The sequence below is a fragment of the Pseudomassariella vexata genome, assembly GCF_002105095.1.
Source record: "Pseudomassariella vexata strain CBS 129021 chromosome Unknown BCR38scaffold_19, whole genome shotgun sequence".
Lineage (NCBI taxonomy): Eukaryota > Fungi > Ascomycota > Sordariomycetes > Amphisphaeriales > Pseudomassariaceae > Pseudomassariella > Pseudomassariella vexata.
Window position 1 is genome coordinate 527289 of NW_024467974.1, and position 24968 is coordinate 552256.

The 24968-nt window shown below is 49.7% G+C and overlaps 7 protein-coding genes across 7 annotated transcripts; 4 read left to right on the forward strand and 3 right to left on the reverse strand.

The window, feature by feature from the left end:
• Window positions 1–1299: 1299 nt before the first annotated feature.
• BCR38DRAFT_502060 (glycoside hydrolase family 43 protein) lies at window positions 1300–3823 on the reverse strand (the record flags this gene model as incomplete). The annotated part of the gene is made up of 12 exons (XM_040864855.1): window positions 1300–1508; window positions 1564–2189; window positions 2249–2428; window positions 2479–2527; window positions 2581–2694; window positions 2766–2826; window positions 2880–2943; window positions 3014–3156; window positions 3210–3315; window positions 3372–3432; window positions 3479–3644; window positions 3809–3823. 12 exons carry the CDS (start codon window positions 3821–3823, stop codon window positions 1405–1407), a joined length of 1689 nt encoding a protein of 562 aa, XP_040710822.1. The 3' UTR covers window positions 1300–1404.
• Window positions 3824–4025: 202 nt separating this feature from the next.
• On the reverse strand, window positions 4026–5104 carry BCR38DRAFT_461284 (uncharacterized protein; the record flags this gene model as incomplete). The annotated part of the gene is made up of 6 exons (XM_040862509.1): window positions 4026–4171; window positions 4294–4432; window positions 4466–4574; window positions 4641–4701; window positions 4762–4941; window positions 5014–5104. 6 exons carry the CDS (start codon window positions 5102–5104, stop codon window positions 4026–4028), a joined length of 726 nt encoding a protein of 241 aa, XP_040710823.1.
• Window positions 5105–6261: 1157 nt separating this feature from the next.
• BCR38DRAFT_449519 (alkaline-phosphatase-like protein) lies at window positions 6262–8610 on the forward strand. Its single transcript, XM_040861294.1, has one exon. The coding sequence runs from the start codon at window positions 6395–6397 to the stop codon at window positions 8213–8215; it is 1821 nt and encodes a 606-aa protein (XP_040710824.1). The 5' UTR covers window positions 6262–6394; the 3' UTR covers window positions 8216–8610.
• Window positions 8611–15076: 6466 nt separating this feature from the next.
• Window positions 15077–17436, forward strand: BCR38DRAFT_502087 (alpha-galactosidase 2; the record flags this gene model as incomplete). Its single annotated transcript, XM_040864856.1, has 4 exons — window positions 15077–15176; window positions 15227–15721; window positions 15790–15829; window positions 15885–17436. 4 exons carry the CDS (start codon window positions 15077–15079, stop codon window positions 17434–17436), a joined length of 2187 nt encoding a protein of 728 aa, XP_040710825.1.
• A 374-nt stretch (window positions 17437–17810) lies between these two features.
• Window positions 17811–19682, reverse strand: BCR38DRAFT_449533 (cytochrome P450). Its single transcript, XM_040861295.1, has one exon. It carries the CDS (start codon window positions 19365–19367, stop codon window positions 17838–17840), a length of 1530 nt encoding a protein of 509 aa, XP_040710826.1. The 5' UTR covers window positions 19368–19682; the 3' UTR covers window positions 17811–17837.
• A 166-nt stretch (window positions 19683–19848) lies between these two features.
• Window positions 19849–21360, forward strand: BCR38DRAFT_449536 (uncharacterized protein). The gene is made up of 3 exons (XM_040861296.1): window positions 19849–20102; window positions 20229–20783; window positions 20858–21360. The coding sequence occupies exons 1-3, from the start codon at window positions 20050–20052 to the stop codon at window positions 21177–21179; spliced, it is 930 nt and encodes a 309-aa protein (XP_040710827.1). The 5' UTR covers window positions 19849–20049; the 3' UTR covers window positions 21180–21360.
• Window positions 21361–22771: 1411 nt separating this feature from the next.
• On the forward strand, window positions 22772–24502 carry BCR38DRAFT_354466 (major facilitator superfamily domain-containing protein; the record flags this gene model as incomplete). Its single annotated transcript, XM_040856884.1, has 2 exons — window positions 22772–22924; window positions 22982–24502. 2 exons carry the CDS (start codon window positions 22772–22774, stop codon window positions 24500–24502), a joined length of 1674 nt encoding a protein of 557 aa, XP_040710828.1.
• Between the last annotated feature and the right edge of the window lie 466 nt (window positions 24503–24968).

Sequence of the window (24968 nt, forward strand, 5' to 3'; positions counted from 1 at the left end):
CCAGGCCGTACCCTGACAAGAAGACAGACAGACAAGAACACACCTCATTTATATACAATCTTACGCACTGCTGACTACTCGATTGGACACACGTGATATTCGACATTACGTGCTCTGCCGTCTCAGGGGCATCGCCACAGCGGCATAGCGGCGAGTACACGCCAAAAGCCCCTGTCTTGAATAAGAAGGCTGCTAGTCCTATTTTTTCCGTCCTGATCTGGCACAGCGTAGACGCCTCCAGTCGGTTCAGGCCGAAATACTTGCCCCCTTTCGGTATCTGCATCGAAGGGCCCTCCGGTTCCTCAGCGATAGCGCGTCGCTGGCGATCGTGATGCTCTACTCCGGTGAGCCATCTCTTCCTCCAGTGGCCGAGGAGGGCAGCCGGGACCTCCTTTTCCTCACTCATCCACTCGGAGCCCCGGGCCTCCTTCTCCATAGTGTACCCTGCCGGTCGGAGTAGCTGCGACGCCTGCTTCCTCTTCGCCGGCCTATCCTGCCGGAGTATATGTGACGCTTTAGCGCTCGCGCTGCGAAGCAGATTTCTCTTCCCGCTAAGCCGTAGCCGTTCTTCAAACTTAGCAGCCCGGGCACTAAGATAGAGGTCTAGTGGCGGGATTGCTGCTTCTGCTTCCAGGTGGCGAACCGGCGTCGCTTTGTGGGCGCCACAGACTACCCGGAGGCACTCGTTCTGTATCCCCATCAGGCTCTTAGCTGGCCCTGTCGGTTCCTCACTTATAGTATGCCACGCAGTCGCCCCGAAGGCGATCGCGCTACGGATAACCACCGTATATAACAGCCTCGCCCGTATAAGATCGCAGCCCCACGACATATTGACTAGCTTTGTCAGGGCTAGCTTTTGAGTTGCCATTTTTGTTTTAACACGCTCAACATGGGCGTGCCACGTCAGTTTGCGGTCGAACCAGACTCCTAGGAACCTCGCTGAGACTACCGGCGACACTGTGGCGTCCCCAAGGCGAATACTTTGCGGCAAGGGCTCTCGGGCCCTAGTAAAGTGCATTAGCTCACTCTTGTCAGGAGCGAACTCCATCCCGTGCCTCACTGCCCACCGCTGACACGTAGCCCATGCGCTCTCCAACCGGCGGCAGGTCGTGTCTGGATCGGTGCCGACTAATATTAATATTTAGCTACTTATAATCCCTTTAGAGCATATCGATATTGATAATTATACTGAAGAGGAGGTAGATCGAGTCTTCGAGGCTAAAACTATACAGCTGTGAACTAATAAGTGGGTTCTGTTCATTATAGTTTCTTATGTATCAGTTATAACACTGAGTACAGCTCAGCTTTCTCATCAAACTACGGTTGGCCATGTCGCTCCGAGGAGTGTTAGAACCTATTAGTCTGAGCCCTTTGTCCTGCAAGCTTCCGCCATTAGTCGCCAAGTCAGTTTTTGAACTGTCCTTGCGGGACGTACTTCCACTTCGAGAAATAAGCAGGCGTAGTTCCTTCCCGGCCATTGCTGGTGCAGTATACTCCCAGAATTGTACCTATGATGCATCAGTTTCACAATCAATCTACTGAATTGTGGAGCGGAACTCGCACCCGTAAATCCCCAGCTCACCAGGTCATTAGAAACCGTCATAACGGTCTGCATCTCCGACAATGCACCAGCCGGACCTGCAGACAAGGCGTAGTGCGTCATGTTGCTAGCTTTGATCTCAAGCCGTAGCGGTTTCCCAACCCAAGCTGAAGGGACAGGCAAAATGGCAGGGCTCGGAACAGGGAGGAAAGACTCAGCACGGAACCTGAATTGGGGGATCAGCTCTGTGGGATCGCTGGGCACTGTATTGTTTGTTCCAGGGAAAGGTGCTGTGCTTCTGTTTGCTGGTAGCATCACTACTCCTAGATCTAGATGGTGATTCTGTGTCAAGAACACCGACACCCCGGCCTCTTCCTCAGCTGCGCCTGGGGAGAAGTCTAAGTTGACACTGTAGGTGAATAGCGTGTCTTGCTGTCGACGACCTACAAAGGTCTGACCGGCGGGGCCGACATAATTACCGTTCAATGCAGTCAGGTTCAACTTGGATGGGCCAAGCCGCAATACGTTTGGGTGACCTGGCGGGGATATCGTGTACGACTCGGAAATTGGAAATCTCCAGTGGGTGAAATGGGCAGGCAGACTAGAGCCAGGCTCAAAGTTGATGTCGTCTCCCTCTGTAATGAATGGCCTTCCATGGCGTTAGTCATATTTCTTGGGCGTGAAGAAAAGAAAATAAAAGGTACTGACCCTGTTCCATCGATATCCACGTTTCTCGGCGGAAAGGACCAACCACCCATTTCACCGTTCACTGGGGAAAATATGGGAAACTGCCCTTCTTCCCACGTAATGGGGGTCATGACAGTCTCCCGGCCCATGGGGAAATATTTCCAATCGGGGCCTGATCGTGTGGACAGGGCAACACCCCACCTGCAAGAGTCAACTACTCATGAATATAACAAGAAGGGTTTAGTTCCTACCAGTTTCCAGTCGCGTCTTGGAAGATATCTGCGTGACCTACAGTTTGGACTAGATGGTATTAGCTTGGGTTGATAGTCTAGAGAAATCGACTTATGACTTGCAGTAATTTGTTGTATTTGCATTAGTCAAGAGTGGATTCGACGGTGCCGGCTCATATGGACCATTCATACTCCTTGACCTTGCCATCGTCACCATATGAAGGATTCCCGTGCCCCCTGAACAAATACTGTATATCAGCATCTACTAATGGACCCTTGCGGCAGAAATTCTGCCAGATTCCACTGACCTTCGGCAATAAGCAGGTAATAATATCCATCTTTGTGGTACAAGTGAGGTCCTTCTGGTGCCTATGGAAAATTCAGAAATCTACAACAGAGACGAATAGGAGGTGAAATCATACGGGCCCACCTGTTCCATTCCACAGGGTAATCCATTGTCCGACTTCGCCCGTGTCAAGATTTGCTCTGGCATGCTAGATTCCAGGGCTTCAACTCATAAGCACACGTGCTCACTCGAGGGGCCGAAGAGACTTACAATACATGAAATGCGTGAGAGCCGGTTACATATGCCTTGCCGTCTACATCCCAGAAGGGAGACGTGTCATACCCCTCGAATTCGAAGTGAATGGCTTTAGACCAAGATGCAGGATGGTACGGGTTCTTCGCTTTGAATATGACCTGCAAATTTCTAGCAACGCAAGCCAATATCGACGGACGTCCAGGTTTCTCACATTGTCCCATCTGGAAGCATCATTCGCTAGTCGATCGTCGTTTACCAGGGTAGTGACCAGATAGAAAGTTCCTTCGTGGTATCTAATTGCTGGGGCCCATATGCCGCTGAGACAATTGAGAAGGTGTGTTTCATGATACCATTCTAGCCAGGAACGACTTACCTGGTTGACTTGTTTGTTTCCATAAGCTCTGGAAGCTGTTCACGGCGGTTGAGAGCATGGCCTGGCATTCATTAGCCTCGTGGCATCACCTGGCGAACAGAACGCACCAATCAGCTTCCAGTTTTTCAAGTCTTTGGAGGCATGGATGGGTATTCCTGGGAAAGCGTTGAAGCTGGACGATGCACAAAAGAAGGTGTCATCCCATTGAGGCACAAAAATGCAACTTGGGTCAGGGTGAAAGCCAGGTAGAATAGGATTGGAAAATGTCGAGTTCTGGCGACCGTCGCTCAGCCCAACAAGAGCCAAAGTCGCTACAAAGAAGGGAACGTAGTAGGCCATGTTGAGACTATTCACGAAGCACTCTCTATTCGATACAGCAGCTTCCAATGCCAATCACAGCGGCCTTTCGATTTATGAAGACTTTCACGGTGCCCTACCCCAACCGACAACATCAAAGCACCCCGCAGTGCCCGCAATTCTAGTGTGCAGTGACATGGTCCCTGCCGGATAAAACCCAAGGTAAACAAGTAGAAGTATTCGTCATCAGCTCGGTGGGTACTAGGCCGATAATCTTGGACAGGTTGATATTCATTCTGCTAGGACTAGAACGCTTCGCTAGCATACTCGAATGTTGCATCAAGCGACTTGGCGTCGTTATTCGTTAATGGTTCGGGCATGCTCCACATCCTTGGCGGAAGCGCTCTTCTTGAAGCGTTGATGAACAATAATCTCGAGCGACAAGCCTCTGGTTCCCTTGAGGAAGAAGAAGATGCAAATGGCAATGAGGGCGTCGAAGATGCCTCAAAGTAAAGAAGTGCCCCAACCCATGCTGGTCATCATATGTAAGGGGTTGTAAGACTGAAGACGAAGTTCCAGAGTCACTGGGATGCAACACCAATAGCCACTCCGGGTTCGCGAATACGTATCGGGAAGATCTCGGACACGTAGGGCCAGGGCATGGGGCCCCAACTGAAGTTGTAGAAGTCAACGAAGAGGTAGATGAGAGCTGGTTCGCCGGTGCTTAGAGGAGTTTTTACCTTGACGACGGCAGCCGTGGTAATCTAACAGGCTGCCATAAACACAGCTCCACCGACGAGGACTTGACGGCGAGAAAGTCGCTCCGAAAAAAACAAGACAAATGAGCCACAGGCCAACACCTTGACAGCTCCGAATATAGCTATCAGGAGCAGGTTGCGATCACCGCTATCAACAAGAAGCTTAAAATACTAGGAACCGAAGTAGGCGAAGGCAGTGGTACCAGTAGCCTACTGTGCTGTGAAGATGGCGAAAGCAGCAAAGACTCGCTTGAAGTTGTCGGCTTGAAGGAGCTCTTGATTGTGTGTCAGTATTACCTCGACTCAGATACGACAGGCAGGAGCTCATAACCCACCTTTAAACTGGAAGCCTTCTGTCTCTCTCGCTTCCATTTCCACACCGAGACGTATATTTTCCATCTCCTTCTGAGTAGCCTCCGACCTATCGGCACAAATCCACTGTAGCGAAACCCAAGCTTCATCGTGACGGCCTCTTCTCACCAGCATCCTAATGCCGAGTAGTACCCCCGCACACGCTGCAACCCAATGGGAATCTGCCACTGTTTGGTATCCGAATTAGGGATGGTCTTCGCAATGGCTTAGTCCACCCAGTACGACGCAAAAATCCCAAAAGATCCATTCGAAAAAGGAGCCGACCTTGCCGCGCATCTCTTTAGGCATCATCTCGCTATTGAACATGGGCACAAACCTATGGCGGCGTCGAGTCTCAAGCCAACAATGACCCTGGCGATGTAAAATGCAACCAGGGAGCGAGTGTTGACTGTTTGTATCAATGCACCGATGCAGAATACCAGTGAAGACAACATCAGCGACTTCTTTCGGCCGAGCTTATTGGTCATGGGCCAAGCTAGGAAACACGCAACGAAGGCATCCAACTGCTGCAGACCGACCGACAGCAAGCTAGTTCGAGTGATATCCCCTGCATCATACCGGTAGTCTCTCTCGAATGAAAACATTGTTAAGACGCCACCTGTGTTGTGGTTAGTTGAAGTATGGGCGCGTCTCGCTGCATTTTGTAGCAGAACTGACCAACATTGCATTCGCCACAAGTCAGCGTTTCATCCCGTTTACAAGGTTTTTAAATATCTGTTTAGTAATTGGGGAAACGGTACTCACATACGGCTGTCATACCCAAGAAGTCCCCAATTCACACCACCGACCCCAGCCAGTAGGCGCGAACCTTTCCCAATGTGGTGCCCTTCATCTTGACAATCGAGTGCCGACGTTGATCGAGATTTTCAGAGTCGCTGGATGGTCTCAGTAAAGACTGTGCTTCCTCCATCGGCTTTAACTGGTTTCCTCGAGTTCTGTGTAACTTGCCATTACTTGGACTTGATCTGAAAGCTAATCGTAAAGGACTGCAACGATATTTCTACCATGAGATGATGCGTGTAAACGTGATGTGCCCCATGTTGCAACACTCATCGAGGCCGTTCGAAGCAGTTCCAATGATCCTTCTTTGCGATCGACTGCCCGACTTCCGTAAACAACCATGTTATGCGGGGGAAACCAAAAGATTGTGAGGGGGCGAGATGTCATGTGGGCCCCGATGACGTTTCTTGGGAGCTTCAGTGATCGGCACATTGCGCCTCGTCCAGTTCTACATGAGCTTGACAAATGGCGAATCAGAGCCGGTCGAGATTGCAACAGACAGCTCCTGCGTTGCGGGATGGCCGATGGGCTGATAGAATATGAACTGTTAGGAACCACAGTTACTGAGCCATAGTGTGGTCAATAATGTCATGGATGTACATTATTGTATTATGAGTGGGTTTGAAGACGGAGCTACATTAGGTATCCCAAGCATGCTATACTGAAAGCTTTGCGCGGGGTCGGGTAATCAACTTGGACCTAGTTTACTGCTTCAACAACTCACTGCTCAGTATCTCGGTGGTGTGAAAGTAATAAACTTTTCATCATTTATCAGGACTTGTATTCAACAGGTTCATACTCTCAATTCACCAAATCATGGCAACCAGCAAAAGACCAAACTTCTTGATTGCTCTGGCCGATGACTTGGGTTTCTCCGATATAAAATGCTTTGGCAGTGAGATCAATACCTCTCACGTTGACAAATTGGCAAAGAATGGTATTCGCTTCACGGATTTCCATGCGGCGGCTGCCTGCTCACCCTCACGCGCCATGATTATGACAGGCACCGACCACCACATCGCTGGCTTGGGAAATCTGATTGAATGGACAAACATATCTGGCCAGAATGATCCCAACGGCACCATGTCAACGTCTGTGCAGCGTGGTATGCCAGGATACGAGGGATACCTGAACGAGAGAGTGGCTGCTCTGCCCGAGCTTCTACACGATGCCGGCTACCTGACTTTAATGGCGGGAAAGTGGCATCTAGGGTTGACCCCTGAACGGTCTCCCAAAGCCCGAGGTTTCGAGCGAAGCTTCGCGCATCTGCCGGCATGCAGCAACCACTATGCCTATGAGCCGCAGCTGGAAAACGTGGACAATATCCCCGAGTTCATGACGATGAGTTACATCGCGCTGCATAGCGAAGACGGAGCATACGTCAAAAAGCTACCCGAGGGATGGTACTCCTCGAATGGCTATGGTGACAAGATGTTGCAGTATCTCAAGGAGTGGAAAGAGGGGGGCGATGACCGACCCTTCTTTGGCTATCTTCCCTTCACGGCACCTCATTGGCCACTGCAAGCACCCCAGGAAAAGATTAAGAAGTACCGTGGCGTCTACGATGATGGCCCTGACGCTTTGCGGACCAAACGTCTACAGCGACTAAAGGATCTGGGCATGGTAGCTCAGGACGTGCAACCGCACCCTGTCATAGCAGAAGAGGTCCAGGAATGGAACGAGATGAGTGCTGAGGATCAGGCCAATTCCTGTCGGGCAATGGAGGTGTTTGCAGGCATGGTCGAATCCATAGACGAAAACGTGGGTAAAGTCGTTGACTACCTCGAGGAAATTGGCGAACTAGACAACACCTTTGTCTGCTTCCTCTCGGACAATGGTGCCGAGGGGGCGGCATACGAAGCATACCCCATCGTGCAAGGTTCCATGATCCAGCATCTCAAAAAGTATTACAACAACCACCTTGATAACCTGGGCAATGGGGATTCCTTTATTTGGTACGGCCCTCGCTGGGCTCAAGCTGCCACAGCACCGAGCCGGCTTTACAAGGCCTATACGACCGAGGGAGGCGTTCGTGTCCCATTCCTCATGAAACCTCCCACCAACTTCAATGGAAAGGTGCCAGCGAATAGTATAACACACCAGTTCGCAACTGTCATGGACCTCGCCCCAACGATCCTGGAGATGGCAGGTGTGAAACACCCCGCACCTACGTATCAGGGACGGGAAATCGTCAGCATGCGAGGCAAGTCAATGGTGCCCTATCTGCAAAACAAGGCCGAGACGATCCACGAGAAAGACTTCATCAACGGCTGGGAAACGTGCGGCCGAGCTGCGTGCCGCAAGGGTGACTGGAAGATCGTCTTCATCCCGAAGCCAAAGGGACCGGAGCGTTGGCAGTTGTACAATCTCGCTAAGGATCCGGGGGAGGTCCACGATATTTCCGAGCAAGAACCTGAGAGGTTGAAGGAGTTGGTCAAGCTGTGGGATCAGTACGTATTGGAAACCGGCGTCATACCACTTTCTCCTGATTTGGGCAACTGGATGGCTGCTATGGAGAAGCAGATGCCCGAGAATGCTTGGATCGAATACGAGTACTGGAAGGAGGGGGCACGGGATGATCCGGCGAGGTTTACAAAGCAGATTCCGAGATTCACTAGGCAGGTTAAAGCCATCTGAGATGGGTATGCATAGCTAGACGCTCGTTTACTTAGTATTTATCTTGGACGACGTTAGCTGAGAGTATCAAGTGCGAAGGCATCAGTCAATATCAGAAGCAAAGGGGGCTGGAATGGCGGAACCTCCAGACACAGTGTGCATACTTATCCCTCGGTTTTGACTACGACCTAAAAATCGTTAATTGTGTTCAACATCAATCGCCAGAGAACTTGTTCAATATTGATTGTTGATTACTAACTCGCCCATCTCAAGTCTCTTCACTCATCCTTTCCCCCTTGTTTCTTCTTCTGAAGCTGACTTATGCGACTTCTGGGAAGAACCGTCTTCGTGGGTTTGAGCTGGGTTGGTATGTCCATAGAATGCCGCCTATCCTGCAACGTCGACTGCTCTCCACCTGCCTCGAAAATTTCAATCGAAAAATCGATAAGTCGAATCAGGTGGTCTACGCTGGATTCGTGAGGCTTTGATCTCTTGAGGTGGTTAGGGGCCCCAGTCGGAGACATCAGGATTGCTCCAGTTGACTTGGTGGAATAATGGACTCTCATCTGGGATAGACAGGATGATGTTCATATTTGAGGGACCATGGAATGAGTTTTGAGTTGTCGAAGAGATTTCTTCTCTGGTATATGCGGTGGAGAACCGATATTTCTCGACGCTTTCAAGCCAGGCATCTACCCTGCGAGACTCCATTCCTCGTGCTAAAGAAAGTCATGTTCCGCATCATCTTAAAGTTTCGTTGATTTCTAGAGTTCCGTTGAATGATGAACACTCTTTCGAGAACTTGGGGACATCGTATTTTCTATTTCGTTCAATTGTTCCTTTCACGTAGCCTTTGATTTGTGCATCTTTGTAAGTTAATTAACCTATTCGCGACCACTCTATTTAACAGCCTACTCACGTGACCCTATGTATCTCTACTACTATTTCCTATATAATCCTCAAACTAATCGTCTAATTAATAAGAAAATTTAACTACCTATTCTTCTACTTTAGCCCTACCTGCTACTATAGATATGTCAGGGTACGGCTAGGCCGAAGGCAATAGTACAGAGTGATGGGGAGTAACGGGCGTCCCTCCTACGTAATAGCGGGTGGTCACTGGCGGTCTCAGGTAGGGGTGCCCACGGTGATGCATTGATCTCTGCCCTCTCTATCTTCCTTCGTCTCGACTCCTTACTTATAGCCAGCCGAGGTTCTCTCTTGGATTCTGGATGTTTGCTTCCGTATGTCTGTGTTCCTCCGACTTCGGCCAATATCTTGGACAGCGGCTCCTTATCTGCAACCAAGCGATTCCCTATCCGTTGCAAACGGCTTCAACGGCTCTCATTCGCCACAAGCGGCTCTCTAGCCGCCACAAACGGCTTCCTACCTGGTGGAAGCCGGCCCGCCTCGGATGACACTTGTGGCTCTGACAACTCCTTCCCTATCCTACTTCGAGATGGTCCTTATATAGATAGCTAGGCCGCCGCTTGGACCCGGCATAACAGCAGGGTCGGCGATGCCAAGGATCTTGACTCTCGTCATCCCAAAGCTTCACATAGATTGTAATCATGACTCGGGAGTCTTTTGTCCGAAACACCCCTCCGGCGGCCCGCCGGTGTCCTGCGTTCAGTGTCCTGACACCCACTGGTGCCTATGGCATTCTGTTCTCTGACAAGATATCTTAGCTAAAATACGTATCTATAACGCTATAATCAACGTTCTAAATGGCAGGTTACAGCGCTAGTTATCTAGAATTAACTCTCTACCACGTAGTACCCTACAATGCTATATAGCTAGTAATCCTACTAAAGAGGAGGCTAATAAGCGCTATTGAGCCTTATCTTCTACTTACGAAGTTTACAGCCTTATAGGTACTAGTATAGTACTACTATAACGAAACCTCTAATAGTCTAGCTGTCACGACCTGGGTTGCATCGCATTGGTAGAGACCTCGATTAGGTGCTATCGACGAAGATTCTACTCTAAGGAGCGAAGGAAAGAAGATCACAAACTTAGGTTTGAGGGAGCGCGACTAAGTCGTCCACGCTTGGCGGGGCTCCTGCAGGGGTTGTGATTGGCTTCCCATCTGGCACTGCCATGGCAGGTGTTCCAGCTGTAAGTCACCTGGTTGTAGTGAGTCTGCGAGGGTTGACCTTCACACTAGCTACGTAAACTACTGAAGTATTTTATAAGGGTTTATACTAGTAAGTAAGCCCTACTAATAGGTTCTTTAAGTAATAATGAAGTATAGACGTAAAGAGTATTATATTTAGATGACTAAGTAACTAGTGTTAGGCAACCTTGGTGGGCTTTGCTAAGACCACCAAGGTTACCACGTGACTTAGCCCTTTGGGACTAAGTCCAACCTTCGTGCTCCATAGGACTAGATAGGATGTCATGCTTTTACAACCTGACAAATCTTTGATCACCTTTGCGTGTAACAACTAGGAATAGAGTCGTTAAGGTAGTATATGTGAGAGGCTGTGCCTGAAATGGGATCCGGAGCTGCAAGAACCTTGCGTCCGGATCCACCAAAGGAACCATCGAGGGCATATAAAAACATGGTTTATGTTCTCGGAAAACTCGCTTATTTTACTTTCCTCCTCAGTTAGATAATTAACAGTATTTGGCATGTTGAGCTGTATAGTTTCGCAGTGAGCCCGTCACAGTATACCTTACTAGTAGGTTAGATTAATACTTGGATTAATTACCAAAATAGAGACTATCAAACTATAGAATACCTAGGGACCTTATCCTTTATATATCTATCTCTCCTTTACTAATCTATACTAGACTACTAGGTAGGTCCTTCTAGCTTACTAGTTACTAGAGTCTAGGTCGCAAGTACTAAAAGGTTCGCTTACTATAATAGGTTAGTAAGCTAAGTCCCGTAACCTCTCTATTCCTAGAGTATCGTTCCTCCTTCCCGGGGTAGGTCTAATACCGGCCTGCTATTGTCGAATATCACGTGTGTCCAATCGAGTAGTCAGAAGTGCATCAGATTGTATTATGAATAAGGTGTATTGTTGTCTGTGTTCTATTCTCGCGAACTCCCGTTGCTCTGCCCTTTATAGATTCTTTCGGAAATGTCGGAGGTGCATTGTTCAGGTGTCTGACCCCGAACTTCGGAGTTACTTTCGGAAATAGGGGTTCATTTCGTCGTCTGAACTTCAAGTGACACTAGTCTTCTCTAGTGCCATATTATTTCTGAACCTAGGAACCAGGTGTCCTATCTTACACGAAACGTTTACGAGAGGTCCATGACGAGAAGCAACTACTCAAGGACCTAAAGCGAGATAATACGAAGCACCTCTCTAGGGCTAAAAGAAACCTCCCCCGGGCGCCTCAGGCACCATACGCGGCTCTGATACTACACCTGGACAGCGTCGAGGCGGCGATGGAGCTGTGCTCTGAGGGACTTATTTGGGAGGCCCAGATATTCGACTGTGAGCCGTACGACGGCAATCTCCGGGTCCGACAGTGCTACCAGTGCTACGAATACGGCCACATAGCGAAGCACTGTAAGAAGACGAAACGTTGCGGTATATGCGCCGCGACGGCACACCCAGGGGGCGAAAAAGACTGCCCCGAGAAGGCCCCAAGCGGCAGAAAGCGCTGTGTAAACTGCAATGGGAAACACGCAGCGTGGGACAGGAGCTGTCCTGTAACAAAACCTCTAATAGTCTAGCTGCGTAAACCACTAAAGAGTCTGTAAGGGTTTGTGCTAGTAAGTAAGTCCTGCCGCGGAGTCCTTTAGCAATAATATCGGGGTCTGACGTATGGAGTATAGGGCTCTGGGTAACTGAAGTATTCAAGTAGGGTAACTGGGAATAGAGTCGTCAAGGCAGTTTGCCTCACCAATGGGTTAGATTGATGCTTAGATTGATCACTGAAGTAGAGACTGTCTATCTATGAAATGCCTGGGAGTCCTGTCTCTTATATATCCTGATGCGTGCACCTAGGGGGGAGGATGCTATATGTCACGACCTGGGTTGCATCGCATTGGTATAGACCTCGATTAGGTGCTATCGACGAAGATTCTACTCTAAGGAGCGAAGGAAAGAAGATGACAACTTAGGTTTGAGGGAGCGCGACTAAGTCATCCACGCTTGGCGGGGCTCCTACAAGGGTTATGATTGGCTTCCCATCTGACACTGCCACGGCAGGTGTTCCAGCTGTAAGTCACCTGGTTGTAGTGAGTCTGCGAGGGTTGACCGTCACACTATAATGCAGCAGTGCGCAACGTTATAGTATCTAATTGAATGGGATTCACCTAACCAGTGGGTCCCTACCTTTTCGTATCATATCCATTCCCTCCTTCACTGATAACTGGGGCCATTAGATCCTTCATGGATACTATTGGTCCTAATTGGATATGTTGGATCATTTCATATCCAAATGATCCACCCTTGTAAGTCACGTGATTTGTGATCCTTGCACTAGCTGGCTCCTCCTGCAGCTAGCCACTCCTGTGTGACTTTCCCCTCCTTCTTTGTCCTGTATCCACTGGGCCTGCCATCGGGCCTGTTGCATTGGTTAGAATCGTAGATTCGTAACATACTTACGTCGAATATTACTAGTATTGGTAAATAGAGTATTACTCTTACTAATATCCGAACTATAAGATATATAGGAAAATAAAATATAAATGATCCTATTACGAGACTTAGAACCCGAACGGCTTACTACTAGGGGTCCGATATAGCGGGCTATAATATGTTACGAACCGTTGGCCCTGAACCAACATTACAGGCCCGTTGGCAGGCCAGGTGGATACAGACGCTAGGATCACGGGACCCTGCATCGGAGAAAGGAAAGGACCGACAGGTCACGTGACTTACCAGGGTGGATCGCTTGGATAGCTAACATATCCAACATATCCAAGTGGGGATCCACCGCCTTCCAAGAGCTGTCCAAAACCTGGTCACAGAGAGAGCGAAAACCCTGGACATCCCCGGGACAAGTGTATATCTGGTGGTGCCCAGGACACGTAGGCATCCCCGGAAACGAAGAAGCAGATGTCCAGGCCAAAGCGGCCTGTGAGCAACCACCCAAGACACAACACCCGGCCTCATTCGCACATATAAAGAGAATCGCGAGATCCTACACTTGGAAGAGTTTCAACGATCGATGGGCCACTACCTGCCCTCAACAGTATCGAGATCTAGGGATCGCTATCCACCCGCGACCCCCCGAACTTGGCCTGCCCCGGCAACACCTAGGCAGGTTACTCGCAGCGAGGTCGCACCACGGGGATTTCGTGACCTACCACGAGAGACTCCAGCATCGCGACGCACTGCTCAACTGCGGGTGTGGAAAGACAAAGACACCAGTCCACTTCTACTTTTTCAAGCGCGGCCGCAAGGCCACGCCCGGTCATCTAAAAGCGCATATGGCCAAGAATAGTATAGATTCCCTCCTAGGCACGGCCAAGGGAGCTCGTTTGTTTTGTCAATGGGCGGAGGAGACCAATTTCTTTACTGAGATCTGCCCATCGCACTGAACAGGAATGTTAGATGAAGACAGTCCCCTGTAACATAGATTCGACTAGCATAGACCATGCCGGCACTGCGCCCGGCACGTCTCACGTGATGAGACGTTAAATTTCAATCAATCAATCAACCAAGTGGGGATCAGTGAAGGAGAGATGGATATATAAGGGACAGGACTCCCAGGCATTTCATAGATAGACAGTCTCTACTTCAGTGATCAATCTAAGCATCAATCTAACCCATTGGTGAGGCAAACTGCCTTAACGACTCTATTCCCGATTACCCTACTTGAATACTTCAGTTACCCCAAAGCACTATACTCCATACGTCAAACCCCGATATTATTGCTTGAGGACTCCGCAGCAGGACTTACTTACTAGCACAAACCCTTACAGACTCTTTAGTGGTTTACGCAGCTAGACTATTAGAGGTTTCGTTACATAATAGGGCTACGAGTAGCTACTCCGTCTAGAAACTACTGTTCGACTTCGGATTAGCGGCTACCAATATATTAGGAAGGCCCTAATTAATACTAGAGTAGATGAGAAAATTATAGACTCGAGGGTACTCAGGATAGAACCGAGCGTAGTATAAGACTCCGGTGAAACGATTACTAGTATATAGGGAAATAAGGGACCTAAAACATATCTTACAATGATATACGCTTATAAGGTAACTTCAGAACGCAGTTGCTCCTTCATTTATACAGCTGTATCTCTTCACGTTGTTAAGAATTTATCTATAATACGGCTTCATCCTTCCTACCTATATAGTATCATACACTAGCAAGCAAGTAGAAGATCACGTACATAGGTAATTACATATTGGGACTAGCAATCCCGGAACCACCGGCCTCGGCTTGAGGCCCGTCATAGTTCTCATTTCCGTGGACCAAACCATATAAGGCAATTAGTTAAACCTTAGTCGAATATTACCGTGCGAATCAGTTCGTTGCGCCATAATCTTCTCACTGAGGATTATCTATCGCAATCTCTTCTCCTTGACGCACCGAAGTGTCACCGTGATTTACTCCGCTTCGACAACTTCGACCAGGCAGTAGAGCTCGCCAGTCAAGGAATTCTTCGATTTTTCTACCCCGGAATATAACCAGCTCCGATTGCTAGAGCTGCTTGATTGACCAGTCCTACATTAGAGTAGTTCAACTCTAACCTCGATCGGTATCCAAGCCGGGGCCGCATCCAGCTATAGCGGGGATCTGCGGGGATCTGATCCTCACTTAAAGATACTTACGAGTCATCACGACGGAAAACATCAGTAGCACCGTTGTATCCTTGGGTAGCCAGACGTTCGTCGCGGAAGACTATAAATAAGACCACAACAACGGCTCTCTTCACCTCAACTCAGTCAAATACCCCAAGTTCACATGATGCTGGGTCTTACTTGGTCTCGACGTTTTGGTGCCGGTGCCATCTTGGCATCGGTTCTGGCCTCTGAAGTATCTACCCAGAAGACCTCCTCCACTGGTGGTTACCCAACTCTTTGCACTCATTCAAAAGTAGTGTCTGACCTTTTCCAGGCATTGTGGTCGGCGGTACGTCGTTCGCTCTGAACGGCGACCATGTCTCCTACCGCTTCCACGTGGACCCAAATTCAGGCGATCTCATCTCGGACCACTTCGGCGGCTCTGTGGGCGAGAATGTCGGCATGCACATCCCCGAGGTCAATGGTTGGGTAGGCCTTCCCGGCCGTGTCAGACGAGAGTATCCCGACCTTGGCCGGGGTGACTTCCGAATTCCCGCCTTACAAATTCGCCAGTCCCGAGGGTCTACCGTTAGCGATATGCAGTACCAATCACATCATGTCGTGCAGGGAAAGCCTGCGCTGGCTGGCCTGCCGGCGACATTCGGCAGCGATGATGAGGTATCGACCTTGGTTGTACATTTGTATGACAACTACAGCTCAGTGGCAGCCGATCTGAGTTATTCCATCTTTCCCAAATTTGATGCCATCGTGCGAAGCGTCAACATCACAAACGAGGGGCAGAGCAACATTACCATCGAGAAGGCGGCAAGTCTGAGCATCGATCTTCCCTATGAAGATTTGGATATATTGAGCTCAGGGGTGATTGGGCGCGAGAAGCGATGAGGGTTCGAAGGAAGGTTGAATACGGGACCCAGGGGTAAGCAGTAGAGTTTCCCCATCGAGATCCTCCCCCTTTTAACATGGTCAAATAGGTTTGGAAGTACCGCTGGTTATTCGTCTCATTTCCATAACCCATTTCTCTCTCTCCTAACACCCACCACGACCGAGTCCCAAGGAGAAGCTTGGGGGTTCTCTCTCGTCTACACGGGTTCTTTCTCTGTCGATGTCGAGAAGGGATCCCAAGGATTTACACGGGCTATGCTTGGCTTCAACCCCTATCAGCTCTCCTGGCCCCTGGCGCCCGGTGAGACGCTCACCACTCCTGAGTGTGTTTCTGCGTACTCTCGATCCGGGATCGGGGGTGTATCACGTATCTTTCACCGTCTCTATCGAAACAGTCTGACCAAGAGCCACTTCGCTATCGAGACGCGACCGGTCCTGCTTAACAGCTGGGAGGGTCTGGCATTCGACTACAACCAGAGTACCATCTACAACTTAGCACAGGAGTCGTCACAGCTCGGTGTGAAGCTTTTCGTGCTGGACGACGGTTGGTTTGGTAACGAATACCCCCGTGTCGATGACAAGGCCGGTCTGGGCGACTGGGAAGTCAACACTGATCGGTTTCCTGAAGGCATCGCCTCTCTCGTGGACCAAGTAACACAACTAAAGGCCGCTAATTCAACAGAAAACCTGCAGTTTGGCTTGTGGTTTGAACCTGAGATGGTGAACCCCAACTCCACTCTCTACAACGAACATCCCGACTGGGCTCTGCATTCTAGGGATTACCCTCGCACAGTCAGGCGAGATCAGCTTGTGCTAAATGTGGCGCTCCCGGAGGTCCAGGATTTCATGATTAAGTCTGTCTCGAATATCCTGGGAAATGCCTCCATCTCATATGTCAAGTGGGACAACAATAGGGGGATTCACGAGACGGGTAGTCCAGATGTGGACCATGCATACATGCTGGGCTTGTATCACGTATTCGATGTGCTCACCACCCGCTTTCCAGACGTATTATGGGAAGGTTGCGCCTCAGGCGGTGGGCGATTCGATCCAGGCGTTCTACAGTACTTCCCACAGATCTGGACAAGTGACAACACAGATGCGCTCGAGAGGCTGCATATTCAGTTTGGGACATCTCTCGTGTACCCACCCTCGTCAATGGGCGCCCATATATCCGCAGTCCCGAATGGACAGACAGGCCGAACTATCCCCATCGTTTTCAGAGCCCACGTCGCCATGATGGGAGGATCTTTCGGGCTCGAACTGGACCCAGCCGTCATGCCCGCCGATGAAAAGGCCGTCGTACCTGAGTTAATTGCCATGGCTGAAAAGGTGAACCCTATTGTAGTCAGGGGTGATCTGTGGAGACTCAACCTACCAGGCGAGTCCAACTGGCCCGCCGCACTTTTTATTGATGAGGATGGCAGCCAGGTTGTTCTATTCGCGTTCCAGATACGGGCAATGGTTAATAGCCCGTACCCCCGGGTCAGGCTCCAGGGGCTCGACCCAGGGGCGAGCTATCACGTTGGAAATAGGGGCGCAAATGGGACGTACTCCGGATCAACTTTGATGAGAATGGGAATACAATTCGCTTTTCAAGGAGATTATGATAGCCGGGTTCTGTTTATCGAGAAAGCATGAGCAGGTAGTCATGATGACCGCTCTGGAAACGATGCCAACCTCTAACAATAATAAATAATTGCATCATAACATTCTCACGTAAACTCAACCTGGCCATTCATAGAACCCAAATTTGACCGGTTAATAGTTCCTCGGGTCTCGGAGACATTAGGCGGTGTTGTTCAAGAACCAAATTGCCGGAAACTCATGAGTGGCTCTGTGCAAACCCCTGAAGCACAATGTGGCCATATAGAAGGCGAAGTGTCACCAGTCATACGTCTAGCACGTTGGCTTAGCTAGAAATCCGCCATGTAATGAGGGCTAGCTACAAGAGCAATACCATCAGCCGAGGACGTAACGCCTAGGATATGAATTGTATGAAAGATCATCAATACGTTCATTATATATTCATGTCTACACCCTCAATCTCCAACATCATTTCGAGCCCTGACATAACACGGCAGACCCCCTTCCATCGGCAGTGTCAGACTACTCTTACTAACCCGCTGCGTTCCATAGGCCGGCATAAAGTCGAACCCGAGCACCATTGTCGCAAGAACTTGGACAGCCATCAACTCGGCCATCCGCTTGCCCAGACAGCTCCTTGCGCCTCCATTGAAAACCGGAAACTCAGATGCGCTTTTGGTGACGAATTTTCCGTCCAAAAGCCACCGCTCTGGCCGAAATATGTCGGCATCGTCACCCCATGTTACCCTCGACCGATTCATAGCCCATGGACACCACACAACAATAGAGTCGGCTGGCAGAAAAGTACCGTCGGGAAAGGTGGTCGCCTTTGCGCATTGCTTGATCTCGAACGGGATCGGCGGGTACAGTCTCAGTGACTCGTAGAATACGGCCATGGTGTAGGGGAGAGACGCTGGGGTGAATGCTGCTGTGTTGAATGGGCCATCCTCTTCTCCGTTATGGTCAGCCGATACATGAATGATTTCCACAAGCTCTTGCACTTCTCTTCGGACCTTGCATGTGGCAAATCGGTTGTGCATGAGGAGCATCATGGTCCAGGTTAGCGCTTGGGCTACCGTGTCTCTCCCAGCGGACAGATAGTTCAATGCAGCCTCGGCCACCATCTTCTCGTCGCCAAGAGAGCTCATCAATGATTGGATTAAGGTTCCGGATACCTCGTCCAACTTGCTTTCGTGAGATGTCTTCGTGTGGTGACTATCTTCTGAGGCGCTTTGCACTATCTTCTGCCCAAATGACCTGACGATACTCAGCGACCTCCGAAATGGACCCCCAGTGAATATCTCTGTCACGAACCAAAACGGATTTTGAAATCTCTCGGCCGTAACCCCCGAGGTATGGTCGAAGGCCATGGTGAATTCGTCATCGGCATGCATCTCCATATTATACGCCATCTTGCCCATCAACTGGCTTGTGATTTCGTGAAATACAGTCTGCAGGTCGACTACAACGCCGCAGGCCGACTTCCTCTTCAAGTGCTCCACACTCTGGCCCAGATACTTGGGCAGTGCTACATCAGTCAACACGCGCAAGTTGGCCACACTCAGGAAACTCAGCCCAGCTTTCCTCTGAACCTTCCAAAGCTCTCCATCTACCGTGATGATACCATTGCCAAACAGATCCCAAGAGTTCCTCGTAAAGAAATCCCCCTTGACGAAGGTTCCTTCATTCTTGAAGACGTACTCGAGATTTTGGGGGTCATTGATGACAACGCCCGGTGGCAACGTCGGAACGGATATCTGGAAGGTCTCGTAGCCGAACTGGCGCTCACACTTGGCGAACCAAGAAAAGAGCTTCTGTCTGGCTTGAAGAAAGAGGATGCCGTTTCCCACGAGCGGCAGTGTATTTGGGGGCGTCTTGAGTGGAACTCCGTCCCGCTTGAGTCTTGGTACGTTGAAGAGTCGGTAGGTGATTAAAGCTCCGATGAGACCCAGCCAGATGAGGCTGGAACCTTCAAAGAGACCCATGATGAGAGCGCGAAAGATAAGGTGGTGAGGCGAAGATTGATGAGCTCAGCATCAAATTCCACCCACGGGTTCTCCTTCACTTCGTCAAAATGCCAGTCCAACGGGATTTCTATTGGCCTGGAGTGAACCCGCGGTTCGCTAGAAGAATCGTAAGAATTTGTCGAAAGACAAGCCAAACCATAGGAAATCTATGAAAAATTGGAAAAATCGGTAGCGTGACATACGATCATCCTTCAGCCTGATATGAGTCTTCCACGCTTATGAGTCTTCCACGCTTGTTGACTGTGATTTATGTAGACCGTTCTGCTGTCATCCCGAGTTTTATGTTCAAATCTTACAATTGATCCTGTCTGGCCCGCGCTAACGGGTAGTCCCTTGGTCCCTGTCAATCCCCTCCTCATTTTCCCGTTTCAGCTAGTAACAACCTTAAAACGGAGCTTTTCAGGGAGTTTGCGGCGTCTCAGGATGCGCTAGCCGAGCTCAACAAACAAAAGGCAGGGCAGCCGGTGGCTTTATAAATCTCCTTTAATAACTTGTGACGACACGACTGTGAGTTAGTTGGGCAGGTCGTTCGCGAGTAGCCTCAGGAAAATGCATTTAGTCTGGCACTAGGAGCATTGATCAACTCGAAAAGACTCAGGCATTGACATCCACAAACTATATAAGCCAAGTATCCAACGCAATGGCTCCCTGGATCCCCCGTCTGCATCTCTTTGAGATTGATGATCAGCCTTGGTAAGCTCAGCTACTGCTGGACCTGCATTTTACTTTCAACCGCCCTTGGACGCACAGCTTGTCCGAACTGGACAAAATCCGAGGAGTTAATGGCGAGCTGACAGAAGACACTTCTTACTATCGCAGGTTCCCACCCTTCCTCCGAGCCCGTGTCCAAGATGGCCTCATGCACGCGTGGACCTTCTGTCTACCACCGCTACAATCCTGCAGCCCCGCTACGCTGGTCGCCAACCTGTTGCAGCGTAATCTAGGCCCGGCCGTGTCCAATTACACCTACATCGACTTCTGCGCCGGCGCAGGAGGCCCAACACCATTTATCGAGCGAGCTCTAAATCGATATCTGAAATCGTCGACTACCCAGAACGGTGCCGCCTCGAACGAAAGCAATGGTGCCAAGTCGTACGCGGCGGTAATCGCCAATGGCTCCTCGGCCGTCGACTTTGTGCTCACGGACCTGCACCCGCATGTCGAGAGCTGGGAGCGCGCCGCGAAGAAGAGCGCATACATCACCTACGAGGCCGAGTCCGTCGACGCGGCGAATGCCCCGCCGGAGCTGGTGGGACGATATAAGGATAAGGGGCAGAAGGTGTTTCGCCTATTCAACCTGGCGTTCCACCACTTTGACGATGGGCTGGCAAGAGCTATTCTGAAGAACACCGTTGAGACAAGCGATGGATTCGGGTGAGTTCTTCCCAATTGCCTTCCCAATTGCATCCCGAGTGAAAAGTGCTACTGCTAACGACGTTGTATGACAGCATCTTCGAGCTGCAGGACCGATCGATCTCGAGCTTCATATCGTGCTGTCTGTTTGGTGTATTCATTTTGTTGTTTGCGCCCATCTTCTACTGGTGGTCTCCCAGCCGGCTATTCTTCACCTACTTGATGCCCATCATTCCATTTGTGTTAGTATTCGATGGCATCATTTCCTGCTTGCGAACACGGACCGCAGAGGAGGTTGAGATTATACTGCGTACTTGCGGTACTAACACGGATGGTTGGGAGATTAAGAGCGGACGGGAGCAGTTCTTGTGGCCTACAGGATACCTGACCTGGATCATTTGCACCAAGAAGCAGTAATGGATGGGATTTGCCAATGCTGGGCCAACGTAAACAATAGCACTAGCTCTTGCCATCAAATCAGAAAGAATGGCGGATCATGGCGAAAGTAATAGGACCCCCTTACTCTAGCGCACCCTGATGTATATGACATGTGTAAGAATCTACTATTTGAGAAGTGCAATCCATAATACTAGAATCTGACGAGGTTTGCGAAAACTTCCTTTCACCCTACACATTCACACATTGGGGGCTTTCTGGTGAGTATCCCTGGGCAGCTTTAAAGGTTTTCACCACCTTGTCTGCTGTGCGTCAGAATTTTAATATTACAGCTTTACCTGTTAATCAAATAGGATCTATAACACCTCTATTAGATAAAGTAACCAGAGGAAAAAGCCGTAAGAGACGAGCTTATATAGCTCTATTTGTCACGGGGCTAGCCCACTTTGGGCTAATGTGGCGCTCGGGCCATATTCAATCCAGTGGCTCTAACTGTCAGATAGGGCATCGGTTCCTAGGTTCAGAAATAATATGGCACTAGAGAAGACTATTGTCACTTAAAGTTCAGAAGGCGAAAGGAACTCCTTTTCCCAAAAGTAACACCAAAGTTACTGTCCACTTAGGGGTCAGACACCTGAACAATGTACCTCCGACATGTTCTAAAGAATCTATAAAAGACAGAGCAACGGGAGTTCGCGAGAACAGAGAACACAGAGAACGATACACCTCATATACAATCTTACGCACTTCTGACTACTCGATTGGACACACGTGATATTCGACAAGAAGTCTTGGTATACTAAGAAACCGGAGGAACTAGTGCTCTGCTACTCCGATATACGGGCTCTAGTTATCTTCCTCTGAGACCAATAGTGACCGCCAGTGACTACCACGTGATAACCAGTGGGGACGCCCGTTACTCCCCTTCACTCTGTACCATTGCCTCGCGGCCTAGCCGTATCCTGGCAATACGCTAGGCTTCATTTTGACTCTATTCAATGAGTAGAATCGCTTATATTCATAGAGAAACGGCGAGGTGCTAGTTGTAGTGCCTTGTAGCTTAGGGTGCGAAAAGGTATCAAGTGGCTTGAACCCGTCCGCGGCAGGCATATTCACACTGGTGATATCGTGAAGGGCGGCGGGGCTGCACGTCATTTGGACATCCAAGGGCGTCGCCCGACGTGTCGATGCAGCATGCAATTCAGACGACCCATGCTCGTTAACCCACGAATTCGACGCGCAAAATTGGCGCGCGAAAGAAGTACCATATATATTCTACGAAGTTATGAAGGTAGAGCAATCTGCAGAACCATGCTAAATGCGACAAGCGGAAAAGCGTGTGGTCTCGAGCACTAGCTGCTCCAAACGGCTGCTCGCTGTCGCCTCAATTTGACATGACTTTGAAGGGCGCAATATAATACAACATGGTCTACAGGTTACTCGGTGATTGGTTGTTATAAAGAGACTAAATCATAACCTTGTATTTCTCAGGGCACTGAAGCCGACTACCCCCACAATCTTCCTTCTCACCTACAAGAACAATCCATAGCCACAAATATCACAAGAAAAGCCAACTTCAATCAGAGATGTCGGAGCTGAGAACCGAAAATATCATGACCCTGCCGCCTACTTCGGCAAATGTTGGGCCCTCGGCCGAGGAAAACCGAGGTTCTGTCAACAAAGACACCATTGAGCCACTCAATGTATCTCAAGACTCAACCGTCCGCTCGAAGCTGCGTATCTACACCATCTTCATCGCTCTCTCTGTATAATGTCCCATCTTGGCCCTCCATGAGCATGACTTAGCTAACGACACCATCTAGCTCGCACTATTCATAGGAGCACTGAACCAGACCATTGTTGCAACATCCGTGCCCTCCATCGCCGCTGACATGCACTCGGCTGTAGGCTACACGTGGATCGGTGGCGCGTACTTGTTGGCCAACGCCGCAGCAGGTCCAATATGGGCCCGGTGCAGCGATATTTGGGGTCGTAAACCTGCTGTTCTAGTAGCAATCGTTGTATTTGCCGTTGCTAGCGTCATTGCTGCGGCTAGTATGAATATGGCCATGTTAATTGCTGGGCGCGCGCTGCAGGGCTCAGCTGGCGGTGGCCTGATGCAATTAGTGACCATTACAATCTCGGATCTCTTCAGCATGCGAAGTCGAGCGCTATATATAAGCGCCATGGGGCTAGTTTGGGTGCTCGCTGGAACCACTGGGCCGGTGATTGGAGGAGCCTTGTCGCAGTATGCAAGTTGGCGGTGGTGCTTTTGGATCAACCTTCCCGTCTGCGCCATCACATTCCTGGTGGTTCTACGTTTCCTGGACCTGCACAACCCACGTACCAAGCTAAGCGATGGTCTCATGGCTATCGACTGGTATGGCACCGTCTGTATCCTGGCCGTCACCATTCTAGTCCTCCTCGGACTGGACTTCGGCGGCGTGACATTTCCCTGGAACAGTTCGAAAGTCATTTGCTTGATCGTTTTTGGAATCGTCATGGTTGGTTTCTTCCTCTATAGCGAAAAACGCCTAGCCAGGTATCCCCTAATGCCACTCAGCATCTTCAAGGAGTGGTCCAATAACGCAATTGTCGTTGTTGCCTTTACACACAGCATGACTTCCTTCGGCGCTGAGTACTACCTACCTTTGTACTTTCAAAGCGTGAAGCAAGCCTTGCCTCTCAAAAGCGGTCTTCTCATACTACCAATGATCATAACTTGTGCGATTGGGGATATTACGGGTGGCATTTTGATCCATCAGACAGGCCGCTATAGGGAACTCATCTGGGCCGGGACAGCCTTCTTGACGTTGGGGTCAGGTCTGTACATTATGTTCGGAACTGATACGACCCTTGCAACCATCATCGGGTTCCAAATTATCTTCGGTATCGGAATGTCACTCCTATTGCAAACCCCCACGATCGCTATTCAAAACACAGTCAGTCAGACCAGCACGGCAACGGCTACATCGACCTTGAGTTTCATCCGCAACCTGGCAACATCCTTATCTACCGTTCTCGGTGGTGTAGTGTTCCAGAATAGTATGGCTTCTCGCGCATCATCTCTCGCTGCCAGTGGTCTCAGCAAATCTGCACTCGAGGCCTTGTCTGGCTATCAAGCAGCAGCAAATGTGGAGATCACCAAGTCTATCGACGACACTACACAGCGACAGGCGGTCGAAGACGCTTTTTCATGGAGCATCAGGAATATGTTTATCATGTACACCTGCATCGCGGCTGTTGGGGTTGTGGCAAGCTCTTTCATCAAACAGCGGCACATGAGCAAGGAGCACACAGAGACGAAGACGGGCATCCAGAACATGACTGACCGAAAGGCTTGAGGAGGGAAACTAAAACCAGTTTCCACGTCTAGAAGTACCCTTGAAGTATGCGCGTAGCTTCAAGGAACGAATAGATAACCCGAAGTTGAAACCCGCATGTGAGTCTGTTGTTGTCACAGTGGTCGAGCCTGAAATTCTGCTATTTCGAGTCCGACTGTCCGCCCTCGCCATGTAATCATACTCCAGGGGTTCGGGTGGTATTTGGAAAGGAGGCATATCCATGTTGACTTCTGGCGAGTATTTTGTTGCTGAATAACATATCTACAGCATAGTTGCAGCCAGCCTCCGGATGAAATCATAATATACTTGTGGCTTTGTCGGTATCTGTTGAACGCATTAATATGCTGTCGTAAGAAATCATCCGCCTGTCAGCTGAAGACTCAATGTTCGTAGTATGCCGCATAAATATCCTTTTCGATCCATGTGCTTGTCGGTGCTGGTCCGTCTCAATAAGGATTTAGTCCAC